This window comes from Phascolarctos cinereus, unplaced genomic scaffold (assembly GCF_003287225.1).
Source record: "Phascolarctos cinereus isolate Bilbo 61053 unplaced genomic scaffold, phaCin_HiC Scaffold_726;HRSCAF=1367, whole genome shotgun sequence".
NCBI lineage: Eukaryota > Metazoa > Chordata > Mammalia > Diprotodontia > Phascolarctidae > Phascolarctos > Phascolarctos cinereus.
Window position 1 is genome coordinate 277,611,203 of NW_027556098.1, and position 21,588 is coordinate 277,632,790.

Consider the following 21,588-nt stretch of genomic DNA (forward strand, 5'->3'; position numbering starts at 1 on the left):
ATACAAATAAATTGGTTGATCTCTCTTTGCATTATTTACTCAAAGGATTAAAAGCAGGAATTGGATTCGATTATTTGTTAAATGTGGAGTAGCAGAATCCTAAGTGAAAGTTTTGAAGCAGGGTCAATGCTGTTCATCAAATGAAATGCTCCTGCAATTTTATAACTATTTGAGAAGCACAAGTCTTATATCAACCCCTGAATCACTAACTTTGAAATTTAAATATGCACCATGGAATGACAGTAGTGTGCCATTGTCCCATGATCTGACATATCTTTTTTCAAATTCAAGATGGGGCTTCCTAATCATGCCTACCCATATTTATAATCCCAGGCTCTTAAAAACATCTAATCATATTGCTTTGTTTGAAGACCGAAGGGTAAGCATAGTATAATAGAAATGGCCCTGGACTGGAAGTCAAGATGGCTTGTGTTTGGATTTTTACTGTGCCACTAAATTCTGTGTGTGAATTTGGAGAAACCACTTCAACTTTTTGGATCTCAATTTCTTTATATATGAAATAAAAGGGTTGGCCTAGATGAAGGTTAAGTTTCTTCAAGTGCTAACATTCTATAACATCTACATACAAGCCTCAAAATACTTAATTCAAAGATGGCTCTTTAAAGCAGGGCCATATCTAGCATGCTCAGGGCTCAGGTAAATAATTTTTTTTCCTCTGATAACACTATCTATATTAATAATTGATTAAAATGTACTACAAATTCCACATGAGGTGTACTGATTTACCAATGGAGATTTAGAATAATTATCTTATAACTTTCACCTTTTCTTAACAAATGTTGTGATTTAGAACACCAAATCTTATAGAGGAGAAATGACTTTCTAAATTTGACTTGCTATTTTAGGTCATGTGACCATAATGTTACAGTTCTTTGAAGAATAGTGGTTTACTTGTGAATCATTAAGAATTTAGGTAACGCTCTCACAATTTTTAAGCAATCAATATGAGGTATTTTAGAAATTCTAAGAAACAAATGAAGGTAGCAAAAGTGGTTAACTGCTTAGAACATAGTATGCTATTAGTATTTAAAGATTACAAATTAATATTTTAATGAGCAAAATGATTTTTGGATCATTAATGATATTTTTAAATTCTTTCATTTTTCTTTTTAATGTTTATTTTTGTGTATTTCATAAGGTAACATTAGTATAGTATATGCATATAGTTTATAAATAAACAAAATACTTTACTGATAGAGTGCCCTATTAAAATAGTCTGGAGAACCCTGGCCTACCTAGCACACTAAGACTTTAAGTGACTTGTCCATGATCACACAGTAAGCATGTATCTGAGGCTGATGTGCTCTAATTTAAGCTGCCTGTTGATAGCTCCTTATGTTTACTTGAAATCCGTCTTCTTGTGGATTATACCCGCTATTTCTTGTACAACACCCTCCCCTCACTGAGCAACAGAAAATGAAAAAGTTTGTTTTCAAATCCAAATTTATTTGGTTTCAAAGTGATTGAGATGTCTAGTCTAGGTGGTACAGTGAAGAGAGGTCTGCATTCCAAGTGGAGTGGGGTCCAGCCCAGATAAAGGGCTCTAGGGCAGTACTAGGATTTCCATCACCCCTCACCTATCCCAATCTTGAAGCTCTGGAGGTGGTAGTGGTGGCTTTAGAACAGGGCAAATTAAACTCACTTGAGTAAGCCACAGTTGCTCATTTTGGAGTTGGGAATAGTGACTGAGCTAAGCTTGCCCCATGCACAGATGTGGCAACCAACCACCTAAGCTCTAAACTGGAGATCTTTTCTGCCTCTCCCCTCTACTGCCATATTCCCCCACCAGTCATGGTACTCACACTTCTGCTACCTTCATACTGGCTTAATTTAGGTGTATTCACATGTTCCCAAATGCCATGCAATATATCCCATAGAAACAGGATAACATTTACTTGGTTGGGTAGGTCATTCGTAATTATTTTGTTTTATTCTATGCATTTCATTATTCTCTTAAGAATTTTTTTTTTTGCACTTGTGATGAATGTGATCCTCCAAAGATCCAAAAATGCCCGTGCAGTTCTGGGACAGGTAGGGGGCTTGCCTTGTTCACTTCTAAGGGTAGTACTGCTTTATGATAAACTTTAAAAAGAACATTAGAATCATAAAATATAAATGTTTCTCTTTATTTTTCTAATTCTTGACTATTCTTATCATTTTATTTCTATTCCCTCCACCAATACTATCTTCCCTGATTTATAGAGAAATTTTTTGAACTTGACTTTGATGTCAGCATTCACTACAACATGTTGTCACTGAGCTCTTACAATGAGTATTGGGCTTTAGGGAATCATTTCTGTGATATTCAGTTCCTCAGTGTTTTCCAGGGTTCTTTCCACATTGCATCCTTCTTCCAAGAGGGAGGAAAGAGAAAGACATAATGTCCTTTAAGCTAACTTTGTGGTTTTTATATTTTTTGAAAAGAAGTCATTCCTGATGTTTCCTTCTATTGAAATATTTTGATTTATATTTTATGTTATTTTTCTTACAGTATAGAAAGTGTACATACTATATGTTTTATCTCATCCTTTTTCTCATATCTATAAGAGTGGTCAAGGGAAGGGTAGATCATGAGAAGAGATATGGATGCTTTTCTCTCCTTCACACCCAGGACACCCAGTCCAGTCCTTGGACTAATGAGAGAATGGATTTTGACAATCATATTCCTTCCATTGTCCTCAAAAACTTACAGTATTCTGTAGCTATAGTAAACCCTATGCTTTCAGGGGAGTAAATAAAGGCAAGCTATTATTAGCTTAATGAAGGTTGAAAATGAGGCATTCAGTAAAGGGGTTTCCTAAACAGGAGTTAAGGTTATAAGGAAAGAGACTGCACCTGTGATTTCTCTGGTATAGGGAATTCCCGGGTCAGGAAACTCCCTCTACCAATGTAGTTTGGCACTTTATTTGCAACTTAAAGTTTTAGCGGGTTGACTAGGGAACTGAGAGTGAAGGGACTTTTTAAGGATGTCTAGGTGGTGCAGTGAATAGAGTGCTGGGCCTGGAGTCAGGAAGGCCTGAGTTCAAATTGACCTCAGACACTTATTAACTGTGGGGCCCTGGGCAAGTCACTTAACCTCTGTCTACCTCAATTTTCTCAACTATAAAATAGGGGTCATAATAGTACCTATCTCCCAGGGTTGTTGTGAAGATCAAATACTGTAGTATTTGTAAAGTGTTCAGCACAGTGCCCGTATATAATAGGTGCTTAATAAATACTAGCCTACCCACCCCCATACCCATAAGCAATATTTATCAGAGGTGTAACTTTAATCCATGCCTTCCTTGTTTTAAGGCCAGCTCTGTAGCCACTATACCATGCTGACTTGACATCCCTTAAAAGTGCCTCAAGACTAAGGCCAGATATTGGTGCAAGTGAAATTCAGCAAAGGTAGACTAAGGCACAGATTCTCTGAGCAACATAGCAATTTATTAACAGGGTGCTAATCTGATAATAAAGGTGTCTAATGACTGCCTCTGTTAGCCAAAAGACCATGAAATGAATGTGCAACTTCCTCTTTATAAGCACAGAAGAAATGACAGAACAGGGTAGGTGAGGAAAGAATATAATTGGTTATAGGGTTGGTTAAGTCATGGAGATGAGGACAATGTAATTGGTTACATAGCTGAGGTGGTGGGGAACAATATGATGGGTTGGAAGTTGGGAACGAGAAGCTAGCAACAACCCCCTCCTTCCCTCCTGTGACTAGGAAATGTTCACCTGCAAGGTTCGATGTAATGGACCAGACTTCTTTGGGTAGCAAATCAGACATCCTTGAAAGACAGCCTTTTGGTGTAAAGATACTAGACCAGACTCCATGGTGCTATCTGCTTCCTCCAAGGATAGCAGATTTCCTTGAGACAAGAATAGAATGGTGATTAACAGAACTGGATTTCTAAATTTAATTCATGACTTAAGTAGTAACAGGACAAAACCAATTAATAGAAAATAGGATCAATAAGAAATTATACAGAATTAATTTAATCTACATTTATACATTTATAATTGGACTGAAAATTGTATTAAAATGATTAGGTTGAGGATGCAGAGGAACTTTGTAGAAGAAAATAATATACTAGGAAGTTACAGATTCAGATTCTGTAGTGTTGGAGGTAATAGCTAATGGGTGCCATTATCAGTAAATAATTATTTTCAGTTCCTTGCTCTCAGCCTTCTCTTTATTAGAGCAATTCAAAATGGAGTAGATTGCCTCATTAAGTTAATTATCAGTAACTGGAAGTATTCAAACATAAATTTGGCTGCTTTTCAGAGGTAAGTTGTAGAATGAGACAGGAATAGACTTGATGACCTTTGAGATTTTTTTGATACTAGAATACTACTGTCTTTTTTTTTTTTTACCTCTACTCTGTCCCCTTCCTTTCTTCCACTCTAATGGCCAATATGCTAATTCAGGCCCTTACCACCTCTTGCTTGAACTATTGCAGTAGTCTCCTCGTTGGTTTCCCTGACTTTCTTGTTTTCCACCATTTCAATCAATCTTCCACATAGCTGCTGAAGTGATTTTTTTCTAAATCATAGGTCTGATCATGGCGTTCCCTTACCCAATAAACTTTACTGGATCTCTATTGCCTCTAGGTTGTAACATAAACTTCTCTGGTCTTTAAAACCCTTCAAACTCTGCTTCTTACATTTCCAGCTTTATTATACAGATTCCCCTTCCTGTGCTCTGCAGCCTAGAGAGATTGGCTGGCTTCTTCTTTACCTCCACAAATGACAATCCTTCTTCCTTTTCTATGCCTTTGTATCGGCTGTCTCCCCTGCCTGAATAAACTTCTAAATCCCCCATTTCCTTCAAAATTTAGCTCAGGTGTGTCACTTTCCACATGAAACATTTCATGATTTCCCCTCCCCAGATGCTGATGTCCTCTACCCCCCCAAATACCTTGTATTTATTATAATTATACATGCATACACATATGTGCTGTATTTCTCAATAGAATATAAGCTCCTTGGGCAGAAGTATTATTTCACTTTTATCTTTGTATCTGCATTGCTTAATATAGTATCTGAGAGTAATATATGCTTTCTGATTGGTTATATGAAGAAAACTGGAGAGAGAAAAGTGAGGTTCCTTTCTTCTGTGCACTGGGGGGATGTGAAATCCCTACCGGGAAGTCAGAGTTTGCATAGATTTAGTGCTCAAGCAGCCAATGTGCACTTAATGATCCCAAGTAAAAACACAAACCCCATTTCTTCTCCCTGAAGTTCGTGACCTCTCAAATTAATCCTGGGAGGCCAACACCCAGAATAAAACACCCTGTTTTCGTATCATTAAGTGATTCCAAAGATATTTATTAGGTGTTGTTCCCTCCCCTAGCCAGAGGATCCTTGAAATAAAGCAATAATTAGAAGCTAGTATCCCTCACTCAAAACAACTCTGATGTTAGCTTAATAACTGTGATCTAGGCTCTGACTTCCCTTAGCCAGAAAGAAAGTTGTAAAGTCTGTCAACACTGAGGATCTAGGACTAGGAGAGTAACCAAACAATAAGAACCCATCCTGAGGGAAGGTGAGTGAATGACCTATTTTTTTCCTTTTTTTCCTGATTTTTTTTCCTGAAATTTTCCTTTCAAATCCACAACCATGAGGTGCCAGGGTTCATGGGAATACCACTTCCTTGTGGAACTCAGTTAAACTGAGTCCATGAGAGTGCATTGGACAATGAGAAGAGACAAGGAGCCTCCAGGTGTACCCAGTGCTTCAGCCCCTGAGGACTCTCCAAAAACAAGGGATGCTCCTTCCATTTCCTGCTCCTGGCAATTTTCTTTGTGAACACTGTGAGTGACTGAATTTCTCAGAGGAATTTTCTTCTTCCCCTGAAATGATTGCCATCCTAGAAGAATCCAGTAAAGCAGGAAGACTTAATACTTTTTGTGTAATGGACTTCTTTGACAGTTTGGTGAAACTTATAGACCCTTTTCCAGAATGTTTTTACATGCATAAAATAAAATATATAGAATTGTAAAGGAAGTAATTTATATTGATGTTATATATAATTAAAAAACCCCCAAGTTCATAAATCCTAGGTTAAGAACCCCTGCAGTAAAGAGTTGTTGAAGGCTAATGATTAGATCTTCTAAATATATTTTCTGCTCATGTTGTGAAAGGTACTGTTATTTGTCCCCACATGTGATTATAGAGGCAGAGTCAGGAGGAACTCATTGAAATACTTCACCTAATAGAGACTGTAAGTCAGAATGTTTTGAGTCTCTGAGATTTCTGATAGCAAGACGAGAAGGAGGAAGGGAAGTGAACAGGATTTGTTAAGCAAGTACTTTGTGCCAGATAGTGTGCTAAGTACTAATATCTCATTTTATCATCATACAACCCTCTGAGGTAGGTGCCATTATTACCTCCTTTTTATATTTGAAGAAACAGAGTCAGACAGTGGTTAAGCAACTTACCTAGAGTTCTACAGTTAATAAAGTTCTAAGGCTAGATTTAAACTTGGGTGTTCGTGACCCTGAGCCCAGTGCCAGGGGGCTAATGGAGGACTAGACTTAGCCTCCTAACCATCATTTTACCTCATGATCATTAAGTCAAGTATTTATTAAGTCCTTATTATGTTCTAGTTGCTATGCTAAACACCGGGGACACAAAGAAAAAGCAAAGAGAATCCCCATCTTAAGAAAGGGGAGACATAGACATGAATAGGGAGAGTTCCCCATTAAGAAAGTGGAGACACAAACATAAATGGGTACATGGGAGATAAAGAGCAGTTGGAAGATAGTAGCAGCTTGGGGTGAGGTGGGGAAGCAGAGAAATTATTGTTTGAGTTGAGCCTTGAAAGAAACCAGGGATGCCGAGGAGGAATGAACATTTCAGGCATAGGGGGCAGTCTGTGCAATGGCCTAGATGTGGCAGTTGGAGAACTTCCTGTGTGAACGACATCAAGCAAGCCATTATATTTGGATCATAGCTTGCAGGAATGTGGAGGAAAACTGGGAAGATAGGGATGGGCCAGGTGGTAAAGGGCCTTGAATGCCAAATAGGGAATATAATGCTGGACCTCAGTTAAATATTGTTTTTTTCCCCTCCTGTTCCCATAGATCACTCCCAGAAGAGAATGGTCATAGGAAATCATTCCATCGTGTCTGCATTTATTCTTGTGGGGTTAACAGATCAACCAGAATTCCAGCTTCCCCTCTTCTTCCTGTTCCTAGGGATGTATGTTCTTACTGTTGTGGGGAACCTAGGCTTGGTCACTTTGATTGGACTGAATTCTCACCTTCATACCCCCATGTACTATTTTCTCTTTAATCTGTCCCTCATAGATCTCTGTTACTCTACTGTTATTACTCCCAAAATGCTGGCAAACTTTGTCTCAGAGGAAACCGTCATCTCCTACTCTGGGTGCATGACTCAACTTTATTTCTTTCTTTTTTTGGTGGTTTCTGAGTCCTTTATTCTTTCAGCTATGGCTTATGATCGTTATGTTGCTATCTGTAACCCCCTGCTTTATAATGTAACCATGTCCTACCAAGTCTGTTCTCTGCTATTGTTGGGGGTGTATATAATGGGGTTTTCTGGAGCCATGGCCCATACAGGTTTCATGCTAAGATTAGTCTTCTGTGATGTCAACATTATCAATCACTACATGTGTGATATACTCCCCCTCCTAGATCTCTCATGCACCAGCACCCATGTTAATGAGTTAGTGGTTTTCATTGTTGTAGGAATTGACATTGGTGTCCCCACTGTTACCATCTTTGTCTCTTATGCTTTAATCCTCTGTAGCATCCTCCACATCAACTCCACTGAGGGCCGGACCAAAGCTTTCAGCACCTGCAGCTCCCACATAATTGCTGTTTCTCTTTTCTTTGGCTCAGGAGCATTTATGTATCTCAAACCTTCCTCCCTTCTATCCATGACCCAAGGGAAAGTGTCTTCTTTATTCTACACCATTGTGGTGCCTATGCTGAATCCCATGATCTATAGCCTGAGAAACAAGGATGTCAAATTGGCTGTGAAGAAAACTCTGAGTAGAAGGATATCCTGAATAGGACCAGGGAATAAGAAGATACAAAGTTCTATGTGTTTTATTGGAGTTTTTTCATGGAGTGAGCTTGATTTGAAGGCTTTTCTCTGTAGGAGGAGCAAATCTTTGTTTTCCTTGTACAAAATAATTTCTACCTTATGCATGAATTCTTGTCTTCACACACATACACACACAGACACACACACACAGGGTCTCTTTAGTGCTATTCCTAATTCATTAAATTCATTAACATTACACATAGCTTTTCAAAAACAACTTTTGTATGAGAAAAACCCTATAACTTTTGAGGAAATAGGTGGGGCTAAGAAGACTTACAGATTTGACATATGGAATTTTAGAGTTAAAAGAAACCTTAGAGGTTTCATTCATTCATGTGTATCATGAATTCCTTCTAATTTGTCCAATGTCATACAACTAGTTAGAGCAGGCTTTCCTTGGCCAAGTGATATGAGAAGCTGTGGAAGAGTTTTAGATTTGGGTGAGGATTGTGGATTCATTATCCTGATGGTAAGAAAAAATAATATTCTGAGTTACTCCAGGGTTTGGGGGAAGATTCTGTGTGTTAAAGATCAGAAGGAAGTGTTGACGTGTGATGCAATATTAAGAGGGACAAGAAACAGGGAATTTTTCCTAAGCATAACATGGTGGAATAGATAGAAAGATGATCTTGAAGTCAAGAAGCCCTGGGTTAAGTTCGTCTTCTGGCACGTGTTGGCTGTGTGACCCAGACATATCACATAACTTCTCCGTATCTCTATTTTTTTAACGGTACCTTGAAGCTCTAAATCTGTGACTCTATGACCCATCCCATTCTGTTTGTATACTCTGGGAAGTCACTTAATCCCTCAGTGCCTCAGTAAATTCATTAGGGTAATAAGTTGCTGAGCAGTTGTTGATGCTAATGAAATCATAGCTCTAGTTTAATAAAAGTGTAATAAAGCATTGTGTATAGATGTCTGAAGCCATTTTTTAAATCTTCATTGCTCCCACTTCTTGTATATTAGCAGTCCCTTTTGCTTATATGGTCATTTTTTGTATTTTACCTTCTGCTATCTGTCATGCCTGCTTTAGCAGATCATATACTCATAGATTTAGAGCTGGAGGGGACTTCGAAAGCCATTTGTCTGACTGTCTCAATTCAAAGACGTGGAATTTAGAGGCACTGGGAGTTGAAGGGATTTCCCCACAATCACAGAGTTTTAAGTTTCAGAGGGAGGATTTCAATCTGAGTCCTCATATATCTGAACCAGTGTTCTACATATGGGCAGTTTTCTTTCTCCAACTTCTCTTTCTTTCAAAGCCTTCTTCTTCACATTCTTGAGATTGTTAGAAAATGTACCAGAATCTGAGAGTTAGCAGGTATCTCAGATGTTGGATTCAACCCCTATATAGAGTCTGAATGCCTTCTCCAGAGCCTAGACAAATAGTTGCTAATCTGTGTACTTAGTGTGAATTTGTGAGAAAGATTGATTTATTTTATTTTCTACTTTAGTAGCTCATATATAAGGTAGATTTTGAAAAATGAAAATTCAGTAGGTTAACATGAAGGGGTTATTACTATTGTGGGTGTTTTTTTTGGCCAGTCCTTCTTAAGTGAACTAAATTCCAAGAGGTGTCCAAGAGGTGTACAGCAGTTCATAAATTCTATTTTTTGAGTTAAGGTGATGAAGTCCAAATCCTATTCCCAGACACCATCTTTGTTCACTTCCTAAATTTCCCCTTCTCTGCTAAAGTCCTTGCCTTCAATAGGTAGCATCAGTTGTAAAATCACTAAATGTGTGTGTAAGGTCTTCATTTTCATTCATGTGTTTTAATAATCTCTAGCAATGTTTTACATATACGTAGCAGTATTATTTGTCTCCATAGGAGGCACCATAATTGGTTAGTGGGGCAATTGCAGAGTATCAAGAGTTCCTGAAAAAGCCCATTGCAGAGATAGATATGCACTTGAACACATAACCCCAAAGAGGAGTTCAAAACAGTGTTGTGAATCCCAATGTTTCTAGGTAGAGAAAGAGGGCCTATATTTTGTAGGCAGAATAATCCCAGAATTTAGTCTTCTAGCAGTGAAGAAAAATTTTTTGGTTTTTGTCAGTCGAACATAAATCCAAGTGTAAGAGTTCATAGAGTTGCATTTACAGTGAGAGGGAGATGTATTGTTTTCATACCTATAGGAGAAAGGTAAAGACCACCCAGGTGACCACTGCAATTGGAGGATGGAAATTCCTGAGCAGTTAAGGGAGTAAAGTCACACAGGGGAGAGAAAAAAGAAAATTAGGCCTTGACAGCCTCACTGTTAGAGTTATTCAGATAATGCAAGTCTGATGGGAAGGGACATGCTATCTTGTAGCCACAAGGTGTTTGCTTTGCAGAGAGGAGCCCAAATCACTGAGACACTACAAATATGGGAGGCACTTTAAGAGAGAAGGGTTTAACTGAAATACCAACGTGTTGTCCTGAAGACAATATCTCTAGGCTGGGTTTTCTTCCAAGGGGAGCTCAGGGCTTACTGTGCATGTTTTATGTGTTTTCTGTCTCTTTATGGATTTTAGTTGGTCCTTCAAGACTTCTGCATTTTCTGAAATAAAAGCTGTCCTTAAACCTGTGTTCTTTGTTATCTTGAACATTTGTTTGGGAGGTGGGGTTCCCATTACCCATATTTATGGAAACTTAGACATGAAGATTTTGAATATTTCCCACATGAAACCCTGCAAAGGGGGCAATGGGTGATCTGATGCTTTTTGGTCAGCCCCCATCACCAGACCTGATCTTTGTTAGTCTAGAGTTTGATGAGTCTCTAGGCCACAGGAACTGAAATAACCAGACACCCTCTAAAAGCACATTACCCTTCTATTTACTTCATACCTATTTTGTGGTAATTTATCTCTGCCCATATTTTCACTAGCAGAATGTAACTTGTTTGAGGGCAGAGACTATTTTTATTTTTATTTTTGTAACCTTAACACATGATACTTAGCATATAGTAGACACTTAAATATTCTCTCATTCATTCAATCATTCATCTAGTGCTTAAATATCTATAGGGGATCTGGTATAGAAATACACAATTTTGGGATCAAAGAGATGATAAGCTCCATGAGCTGGAAAAGGAAATGGCAAACCACTCCAGTATCTTTGTCAAGAAAACCCCAAATGAGTCATGAAGAATCAGTCACGATAGAAAAATGACTGAACAACAATAATAGTGGTTGAACAGGTATTGGAATTAATTGTAGTAACTATGGTGCATATGAATGGGTGAATAAAAATATCATTAAATGTTTTATATATATATGTAACATTTGTTCATATATGTATATGTATATATATGTATAGCTTGTATATATATATTTATATATTTACCATAGTATATTGTATCTGGGATGCAAATACAAAAGCAAAGACAATTTTTGCCCTAAAACATCTCACATCAACTATTTAAATTGATAAGTATAAAATTACCAAAAATTGTAGGGGCAGCTAGGTAGTGGATGAAGCACCAGCCCTGGAGTCAGGAGGACCTAAGTTCAAATCCAGTCTTAGACACATAACACTTACTAGCTCTGTGACTGGGCAAGTCACTTAACCCCAATTGCCTCACCAAAAGTAATTGTAAAGACACATGAAGGGACTGCCCCCAAGTTAAGAAAGAAGAGTGCAAAGATGAGGTGGGATACGTATGAGGAAGATTTTAGATCAGTAGTTCCTCACTTTTGGTTGTGACTTGAGCCCCAACCGAAGCTTCCATTGAACTGTACTAAATGGGAGTTAATTCTTTAATCTTTCCTTTCCTCTGCTCTCCTTGTCCCTAGAATTATAGCCTCATCACACCTGTTATTCACTGGAGGATTCAATATTAGGCTGGTTGGCATTCTAAGAAAAGCTCAATCACACAAATACAAATAGCTTCTCATGAATGACTCCAGATAGCGTTTTGGTGGGTTGGATGAACTTCTTTTCTTCTTTCTGCCCTTATGTCTTCACACAGTCACTTTGTAGAGTAAAAGTTCTTCCTTTCTTGGTTTTCAGAACATAGTGAGTGCTTAAAGTCCTCGTTAGCATCCAGCTGGTATGCCTAGTTTAGAGGACTCAGGAATTCCCAGGGTTTTAGTATAGGTCACTTGGTTTTCACACTTCCCCTGGATTCCATGTGTAGGTATATGAAGCAGAGTTGTTTCCTAGATTGGGAATAAGCTTGTTCCCAAGTTCCCTAGATACTTGACTTCAGACACCATCAGGAAGTGGCAGTAACATTTCTTGGGAATAATGGAATCATAGGATTTAATGAGTCTCTTGTGGCATGAAGTGTGGATTCTGGATCTTTTGTGAATTGAAACAATTGAACAAACATTTATTAAGCACTTTATGGTTGTAAGACATTGTGCTAGATATCAGGGGAAAAACTCCTCTGATATATAGGGGAGAGAGGAGGAAATACAACATTTAAATAGATAGGGAAGTAGAAGATAATTTGAGGAAGGACCCAGATAACTAAGGGGAAGAACATGTGGGAGATGGTGCTTGAGCTGAATCTTGAAAGAAGCTCAGGAATTGAAGAGGCCACGATGAGAAGGGAGAGCAATCGAGGCATAGAGAGCAGCCTATATAAAAAATTGACAATAGATCTTAGAGTTTACCTAATGGACTTGAAACAAAGTTCCCTGACTCCAATTTTAGTGCCCTTTCCCTTTCGTCACAGTGTAGCAAATTCTGAGACTTATGAGTCTTAACAGAGGTCATAGCATCTTCATTCTCAGTGATGCAGTGCTTTTCTGCCTTAGGATAATGATAATAATTCTGATTCGGAGACACTGGTGTCTTTTTGCGTGTGGATTCTCTAAATTAAAGGCTATAAACATATTTTATAGTATTTTCTAAAATTAGAGCATACCCAGTTATTACACCACAGATTGACACCCATGTGTTTTTTTTTCTTTTTTAGAAAATAGAACTTTTATTCTAAAACTATAGTTGTAACTGGACTTGGGGTCTGAGTCTGAGGGACACTGTGTAGAGTGTCACCTGCTCCCACATGCCCAGGATTTGTCAGCTGTCTTATCTGTAATGCCCAGCCCAAGGCCTTATACACAGCCAGTCTCTGAAGAGGTTTGCTGAACTTTGTTCAGTTCTAGGACCAAGAGGATAAGTGACCTGAGGGGGCCAGTGGGGAAGCCTCCCAGGAGGGAAAACAAGAGAATCTCTGTCTTTGGTCCTCAGTCTCTATTCCTAAGGTTTGGGCCTGATTGTTTGTTTTTTCTTTTTGATTGGGGAGAAGGGTTCCTGGGGGGTAGGGGCACTGTGGCACCTAAGCCAATTGGTCTTTCCCTGGGAGATAGGAATTATGCTAGGGACAACACCTCACCCACCGAAGGGAATAAGGGACATGTTGCTCTAGCAGGGATGGAGTTACTTTATTCCTGGAAGGGTAGGGGGTGGAGAAGGGAAGAGCACTCCCAACAAACCCCTTACGGATCATCAGGGGCTACACATGTCCACGCAGTCCTGGCTCTAGTGGAAGACCTGGTAGATGCTCGCTGTGGAATATGGCAAGAGCCCCCAGTAGAGAACCTAGCTGGATTGCAATGCCTGCTGCCAGCAGCGCAACTCGGCCACCACCATGCAGGAGTGGGCTCACTGCCACCTTCACATAGGAAAAAGTGCCCAGTCATAGGACCCAGGACAGCACCACAAGGACTACACCTGCAGAGGTGCCCACTAGGGGGGGACAGGGGCTTAGGGCTGCCAACACCATCACATAGGTCCCAAAAAAGGTGCCCAGCAGTGAAAGGGCACCCAGAACACGCAGTGACCTGTAGAGGACGGCCATGGCCAGGAAGCAGGCGAGCAGACCGGAGGCACTTCCCAACACCACAGCCAGGTGGTAGGCCCAGCGCCCATACGGCAGGCAGGAATAGCTCTGTATAGAAGGCAGTACCCCATTGGTCAGGGCATTTGTGGCCCCCAGCAGCCCTAGCAGGCAGGCTCCTCTGACTGAACACAGCTTCAGTGCAGCCTGGGCTCTTTCCTCCGACTCTGGCTCAGGTGTCCCAATCTCCTGTCCTGGCTTCGGAAGTGGAGATGCCTCTTCCTCTGGGGTGGCTCCCTGCCCCTGCTCTTCATTCCTAGGGGTAACTGTGGTGTTTGTGGATGGCAGCAAGAGTAGCAGTACCTGGAAGGCTGCTGCTGAGATAGCGAGCAGGCTGGTTATCACCCAGAAGAAGGTGCTGGCTGAAAAGTGCTCCTCAAAGTAGATAGGCACCATGGGGCCTGATGGGGAGATGCCAGATGACAGAGAAACATTGGGGCCTGATGAGGATTGCAAGGTGCAAACCCTAGGGTTGGGAGAGGAGGCTGGTTGGCACTCTAGGTGGCCCACGTCTTGGGCCAGAGCCACCCCACAGGGCAGCAAGGCACTAAGACCCTGACCCAAGAAAAATGATCGGAGGAAGGATGCGGGCAGATGGGACATGAAGGGAAGGAAAATGACGTTGGAGGCACAACAGCTCAGGGCCAGTGCAAAGGCTAATGCTAGGAAGGCCACAGCATGGGGCTTCCCTGCCATGTGGTACCCATGGGACCACAGAGGAACCAGCAGCGCTATGCCCACCACACCCAGAGCCTGAACTGCCCGGATTGGGCCCAGTTCACCCTTTGACAGGTGACCCCACAGTGTTACATCCAGCGGTCCCAGGTTTCCAAAGGCTACCAGCACTGACAGGTAGGAGGGAAGGTTCCACCCTTCAGACAGGTCCTTTACCAGAACCAGCAACTCTACCCAGATCCCATTGATGGCAATGCCGGAATCCATGGCAAAGAGGGCCACCAGGATGTGTGTGAATTCTGTCTGGCCATTGAGGGCTGCCATCCCAGCTAGTGTGCCGCAACCCTGGAGCCGGCTCCTTGGGGCCCTCGACACCCATGTTTTTAATGGTGCTGGATTAAATACTTTTAATTGTTTGGTTTTTTCCCTTTCCACCTGTGTCCACGGTAATTTCTTTCTTTCCTTTTTTTTTTAAACATAAACAAATTAGCTAAGCTTTACAAGACATCATTGCACTATAGTTATACATTTCATACAAGGAACAGGATTTGCTGTGTGCAAAGAAGAGAGGGAAACCATATGTTGATACTCTGTGGATTATATATTACTGGATTCAGACCTGTAAGGTACACAGAGACCATGAAGAGTTTTGCTGGATCTAGTCTTTTTTAATCACATTAAGTCCTGAATGGAATTTCACTGCAATATTTTCAATTCATACAATATGGCTAAATGCACATATGACCTCATATACCACTATATGTACCCCCTTATATTATATATATATGTGTATATATGTACATGTGTATATGTATCTATATATGTGTATATATATGTATATAGTATATATATCTCATATAGTACCTTGTATAACACACTTATTTCATAGGTGAGAAAACTGATACCCAGAAGGGGCTATGTGAAAATTATACAGATAAATTTTAGAAGAATTAGAGCAATAGCCTCAGGTCCCCTGCTTCTGAAGGCACTGCTCTTTTTATTGTGCCATAACCACCTCTTTCCAAATGCCCTAGATATATGAGTTTGACATTCCCAGGAAAGAATGAGAGACTCTATATGGCAGCTCCTTGGGAGGCAACCCTTGGGAAATATGAGGACACACATTGACATAAAGGAGAAACAATGGATTTTGTTCTTTATAGGACAGAGCAAAAGGAATTACAAGAAAGAAGTTAAGAATGTGATATTATCAGACATTGAATAGACTTGCTTTCTAGATTGTGAGCTTCTGGAGAATAGGGCCTACTTATAGAAGTAGTCAGAGAAAAGTCTCTATTTTATTCCCATTTTGCCACATAATCATGCCTTTTGGTTTTAGATAGTTATTAACATATTAAGGGTGTGTAGGGGTGTTCAGGGAAGACTAGTTCCTTTGGTGTGAGGGCTGAAGAGTCCTTTACTGGGCTGTTTTCTACCTTTGGTGTCTAACTGATATGCCCTCTCACCTGTGGCTCCAAGAAGCTGTAGCATTTGCAGCAGCCACACCCCAGTAAACTTTTTTGGCAGATGGGCTAAACCAGGTTGAGGGTAACTGTGAGGTCTCAGACCCATTGGTGAGTTGGGGGATGTCTGCCCCAAGCATGTGAAGACTTCCCCTGGCAGAATGGGCAGATAAGAACAATTTGTTTTAATGTCCATGAAGGCAGCTGAAGCAGGTGCTGTAGAGTACGTAAAGCTTGGTCAGACATCAAAGACACCAAGGTCATCCACTGCACCCTGAGCCATTACCAGTTATTTTGACTTTTTTTCTTGCCATTGGACTTCAGTGACTAAAAGATTGAGGCCAGTGATTTTGTGCAACTCTTCCTCACTTAAATCCAATTTATGCGTGAGTCGAAAGGCATCACCCATACTATTTTACCATTTTTACTTACCTCAAAGTGCTGTGGCAATAGGAAAGTGATGAAGCAGCAGGTATGGATACACTGGGAGCTGTAGTCACAACCTTGCACACAGGTGCCTAGGTCATAGGGTCATCTTCTCATGGACTGAAGTAGCAGTGGGATTTGGCAGCCCCTTGGGTATCTGAGCAGCCTTTTTGAAGGACTGTACTGCTCACTTTTTGGCATGAAGGAGCTTAAAAGATGCCCTAAAAGTTGTTTGCTTCACAAAGTCTAACTGTGGCTTGTTTACTGTGGCAGGCAGGGATCCTATCCTGTCATCAAAATGCAAAAAAAAAATACAAAAAAATTGCAAAGATGATTCTACTCACCATTGGTACATGGAATATGCACACAGTTATGTATAACATAAGTAAACCTGAAAGATGAACAGCTCTTGTTGGCAGAGAACTCAGCAGGTATCACATCCAAATATCAGCCCTAAGTGAAACAAGGCTGGCAAAAGAAGGGTGCCTTAGTGAAGTTGGGGCTGGATACACGTTTTTCTGGAGTGGCTGCAGTGATGGGGAGCACCATGAAGTTAGCATAGGTTTCACAATCAAATCTAATCTAGTCAACAGGCTTGTGTGCCTCCCAAAAGGAGTGAATGACAGGCTCAAGACAATGTGGTTGCCATTTGTGGAAAAGTACCATGCTACAATTATTCGAGTTTATGCTCCCACTGAACCTTGATGAGGTCAAAGAAAAATTTTATGAAGACCTGGAGACCTTTATCATTAATATACTGAAAGAAGATAAGCCTGTAATTCTGGGTGACTTTAACGCCAAATTAGGCACAGACTATGACATAACGGAGTCCTTAGGAGGAATGGAGTTGGAAACAGCAATGGCAACAGCAATGCTCACTTGCTACTAAAGACATTTGTAATTCCCTTTTTAAGAGACTCCATTAAAAATAGTATATTATGAAGATTAAAAAAGGAAGAGGAATATGATCAGCACAACTGTTCAATACATTAAGAAAGACTGAAAATATGTACAATGTGCTGCACTTGTGGGCCTCTCACCTCTGCAAAGAAGTGGCGTAATTGTGTCTTCTCATGTCCCTTTTCTCAAGCCATGCTAGTTTTTGTAATTTTGCAACATCATCATCATCATCTTAGTAATAGCTAACATTTATATAGCATTCAATAAGTGTTAGGCACTGTCCTAAGATCTTTGTAATTTTATCTCATTTTATTCTCACAACAACCCTGGGAGGAAGGTGCTGTTATTATGACCATTTTAAAGACGAGGAAAATGAGGCAAACAGATTAAGTGACTTGCCCAGGCTTATATAGCTAGCAAATGTTTGAGGCTGAATTTGAACTCAGGTCTTCCTGACTCCAGTTGTGCTGTATAGCTGCCCCTAAACATTCACTTTTGATTATTTTAAAGGTTTTTCTTTCCATTTGCGTTATTGTGATCATTATGCAAATTGTTTTCTTGGTTCTGGTTACTTCAATCTGCATCAATTCATCTGTATTCTTAACATTCATCATTTGTTGCAACATATTAATCTTCTGTTACATTCACACACCATCATTTGTTCAGCTAATCTCAAATGGATCTTGTTTCTAAGTCTTTGTAATCACAAAAAATGCTATTGTAAATATTTTGGAATATGTGGGGACTTTCTTCTCATCATTTACCTCCTTGGGAGCATAAGCCTAGAAATGAGTTCTCTTGGTCAAAAGTCATGGGTATTTTAGGCTCTTTCTTTGCATAACTCCAAATTGTTTTGCAAAACAATTCTACCAATAATGTGCTAGTGTGCGTATCTTCCTACAGCATTTACATTTACTTTTGTTATCTTTTCTCATGTTTTGCAATTTGCAAAGTGTAAGGTGAAATATCAGGCTTGCTTTGATGTGCATTTCTCTTATTGTTGGTGATTTCAAGCATTCTTTTGTGTTGCTGTTAATATGTTACAACTTTTCTTTTGAGAAGCACTTTTTCCACATCCTTAGACCACTTATCTATGGAGAATGGGTTCTGGTTTTATATACACACATATACACACATACTATATATGTATACATATAGATACGTGTATTTGTATATACATATCCATATACGTATATAAAATAACATATACCTATCCATTAATCATTTATACATATGATACCAAGATTGTATCCTATTTAACTATTTCCCCTATTATCCTAGGTATTTTAATTTTGTTTGTGCAGAAACTTTTCTGTTTCATGTAATTAAAACGATCTCTTTTATTTCTGTAATAGCCTCTCTCCCTTGTTTGGTTAAGAATACACCTCCTACCCGTACCTCTGAGAGATATATGATTTGCTCCTTTTCTATTTTTTATAATATGCTCCATTTTATAGTATGTTAATGTCATATATTCATTCAGAATGTATTATGGAATATGGTATAAGGTGTTGGTCATACTGATTTCTAGTTTTCCCAGAAATTTGGATTACAATAAAATTTCTTTGCTAAGTAATTTATGTTTTCAGGTTTATAATACACTTGGTTAATGAGTTCCATTGTGTCTGATTCTGCAAGATGGATGAGTGGATAAAGTGCTGGTCCTGGAGTCAGGAAGACCAGGGTTCAAATCCATTCTCAGACATTCATTAGCTATGTCACCTTGGGTAAACCACTTAACTTCTGTCTGCCCCAGTTTTCTTACCTGTAAAATGGGGATAATAATAGCACTTGTCCTGCAAGGTTGTTATGAGGATTAAATGGGATAATATTTGTAAGACCCTTAATGTAATGCCTTGCATGGAGTAGGCACTTAACAAATGCTTATCCCTTCCTTTCCTTTATTAGACTGTTCCACTTATCTGTCTTTCTATCTTTTAACCAGTACCAGATGGTTTTGATTACTGCTGCTTTATAGTATAGTTTGAGGTCTTGAGGTGCTGTTCTCCCTTTGTCCATATCTCTTTTCATCATTTCCGTTGGCATTCTAGATTTTTTTTTATTTTTCCAAATGAATTAAAATTTTTTAAATCAAGTTCTATCCCTTTTATAATTTGATTGGCATAACGTTAGAAATATTAACATTGGCAGTGTTCTCATTTTAATTTTTATTCGCAGTCCATCTATGAGCACCAAAATATTCTTCCAGCCATTTAAGTTGACTTTTGTTTCTTTGAGGAGGACTTTATAATAGATATATACAAGCCTTTGTGTGCTTTGGATGATTGATTCTCAGCTATTCTCTCTTCTTTGTTATCTTCCTTTCTTGCCTTTTCTAGATTTTTTCTCTTTGATTCATATCCTTCATATTTATTTATTCTTTTTTTCTCTCTCTATTCCTTGTGGAATTAAAGATACCTATTTTGTTGTTGTTCAATCGTTTCAGTCATGTCCAACTCTTTATGACCTCATTTGAAGTTTTCTTGGCAAAGATACTGGCGTGGTTTGCCTATTCTTCTCCAGTTATTTTTACAGATGAGGAAACTGAGCCAAATAGAGTTAAGTGACTTGCCTAGGGTCACACAGCTACTAAGTATCTGAGGCCAGATTTGAACTGAGATCTTCCTGACTCTAGGCCTGGTGTTCTATCTATTGTGCCACCTACCTGTACTACCTATTTTTGGGTTTCTTCTTCTAAATAGTTTTGTGTTACTGTTGTATAGATTATGCTTCTAATTCCCTTTTTGTATTGTGCCTCATTGTTTGAAATACTAATTCCTGAAGGTCTAAACAAGATTCTTTATCTCCAAGGAACTTAGATTTTTCTTGGAGTTGGGGATGTGTGTGGAACATACACACATGTATATATACACACAAACACACACAAATGCACACATGATGTATATGCACACATATAGAAATGTCACACATATAGGCTTTATATATCACATATTTTATACACACACAGATACACACTCACACAGACACACAGACACAGACACACAGACACACACGCATATATCTATATATCTATCTATATCTATCTATCTATCTATCTATCTATCTATCTATCTATCTATCTATCTATCTATCTATCTATATACTCATGCATCATAAAATCCCTTGAGTCTGTTAGCACATGAGAGGAAAACCTAACTTCTTGAAAGCCTCAATGAAACTGGCTTTAGGATTGCACATGATGGGGAGAATACTTTCCTCTTAACAGGAGCAGAACAGCCCTGCTTGTCATGTTTACAAGTGCATGTAGATTGCTCAAACTCAGATATATCTACTTGGGAGCTCACTTAGGGACCATAACCTTCTGATCTTATACTTTATTGCTACTCTCTGACTTAAGTAGAAAAGTCCTGGAAATGATGGATGCATAAGACATTTACAAAAAGACAGAAATTCTCAGTTAGAACCAAGGTTGAAGAAAATGGGGGAAAGAAATGGAGGAGTGTTAGAGTCCACAGTTCCCTGTGTGTGGTTAAGGTATGAGTGGAAGATTGAATTCCCAAGGAGAGCTCTGTGGTGCAGTGTGTAAACATAAGCTTTGTAATTCCTTCTCCCTGAAGAATCTGATTCCAGGGAGAGGATCCTCTCTATGTTCCAATTGGGTCCATGAGATTTTCATATCCAAAATAAAACCTCCAGTTTCCTATCATCTGTTGATTCTAGTGACACCTCTAGGCACCATTTCCTCCCTTGTCAACTGGAGCAGACTCTACAGGCAAAGCCACAGTTAGAGCTTGTGTTTTGTATAATTCACAAAAACTCCCGGAGTATCTTAGTCTGGGCTTTGTGCTCTGATTTCCTTAGTACAGAAGAGAGTAGCAGTGTCTCAGTAGGAGAATTTCTGATTACCCTTATCAGAAATATTTCCACTGCAGGACCCAGGTAGTGAAAAGTGATAAGGACCCACACTGAAGTGACCTGGAAGAAAGGGTGAGTGTGTAACACATTGTTTTGTTTTTACTTTTATCTTCTTTTCCCTGCTTTGCTAAATATGAAAAACTAGGATTCCATAAAACAGCACATTCCTGACCTCTGCCAATTGACTCTTTGGTACAGACTAGGTAAGAAGGGTTGAGTACATGCAGAGACAATGTCAGTCCCAGCCCCATTAATCCCCTACCCCATCAGGATGCCATAAGACTCTAGGCCCCCATGCTTCACTTTCTTTACCCTTTAACCATAGGCATGTGCAGAGCCTC

The 21,588-nt window shown here is 39.4% G+C and overlaps 1 protein-coding gene and 1 pseudogene across 2 annotated transcripts; one reads left to right on the plus strand and one right to left on the minus strand.

Moving 5' to 3' along the window:
- The first annotated feature begins 995 nt into the window (after positions 1-995).
- LOC110218100 (olfactory receptor 8B8-like) lies at positions 996-8,041 on the plus strand. 2 transcript variants are annotated; one of them, XM_021000634.1, is made up of 2 exons: positions 996-1,010; positions 7,106-8,041. In XM_021000634.1, the coding sequence occupies exons 1-2, from the start codon at positions 996-998 to the stop codon at positions 8,039-8,041; spliced, it is 951 nt and encodes a 316-aa protein (XP_020856293.1). The 2 variants fall into 2 exon arrangements, with proteins under 2 accessions (XP_020856293.1, XP_020856294.1); XM_021000635.1 differs by lacking the exon at positions 996-1,010 and having other exon boundaries at positions 7,100-8,041.
- Positions 8,042-13,516: 5,475 nt separating this feature from the next.
- LOC110218173 (solute carrier family 52, riboflavin transporter, member 2 pseudogene) lies at positions 13,517-14,906 on the minus strand (annotated as a pseudogene).
- Between the last annotated feature and the right edge of the window lie 6,682 nt (positions 14,907-21,588).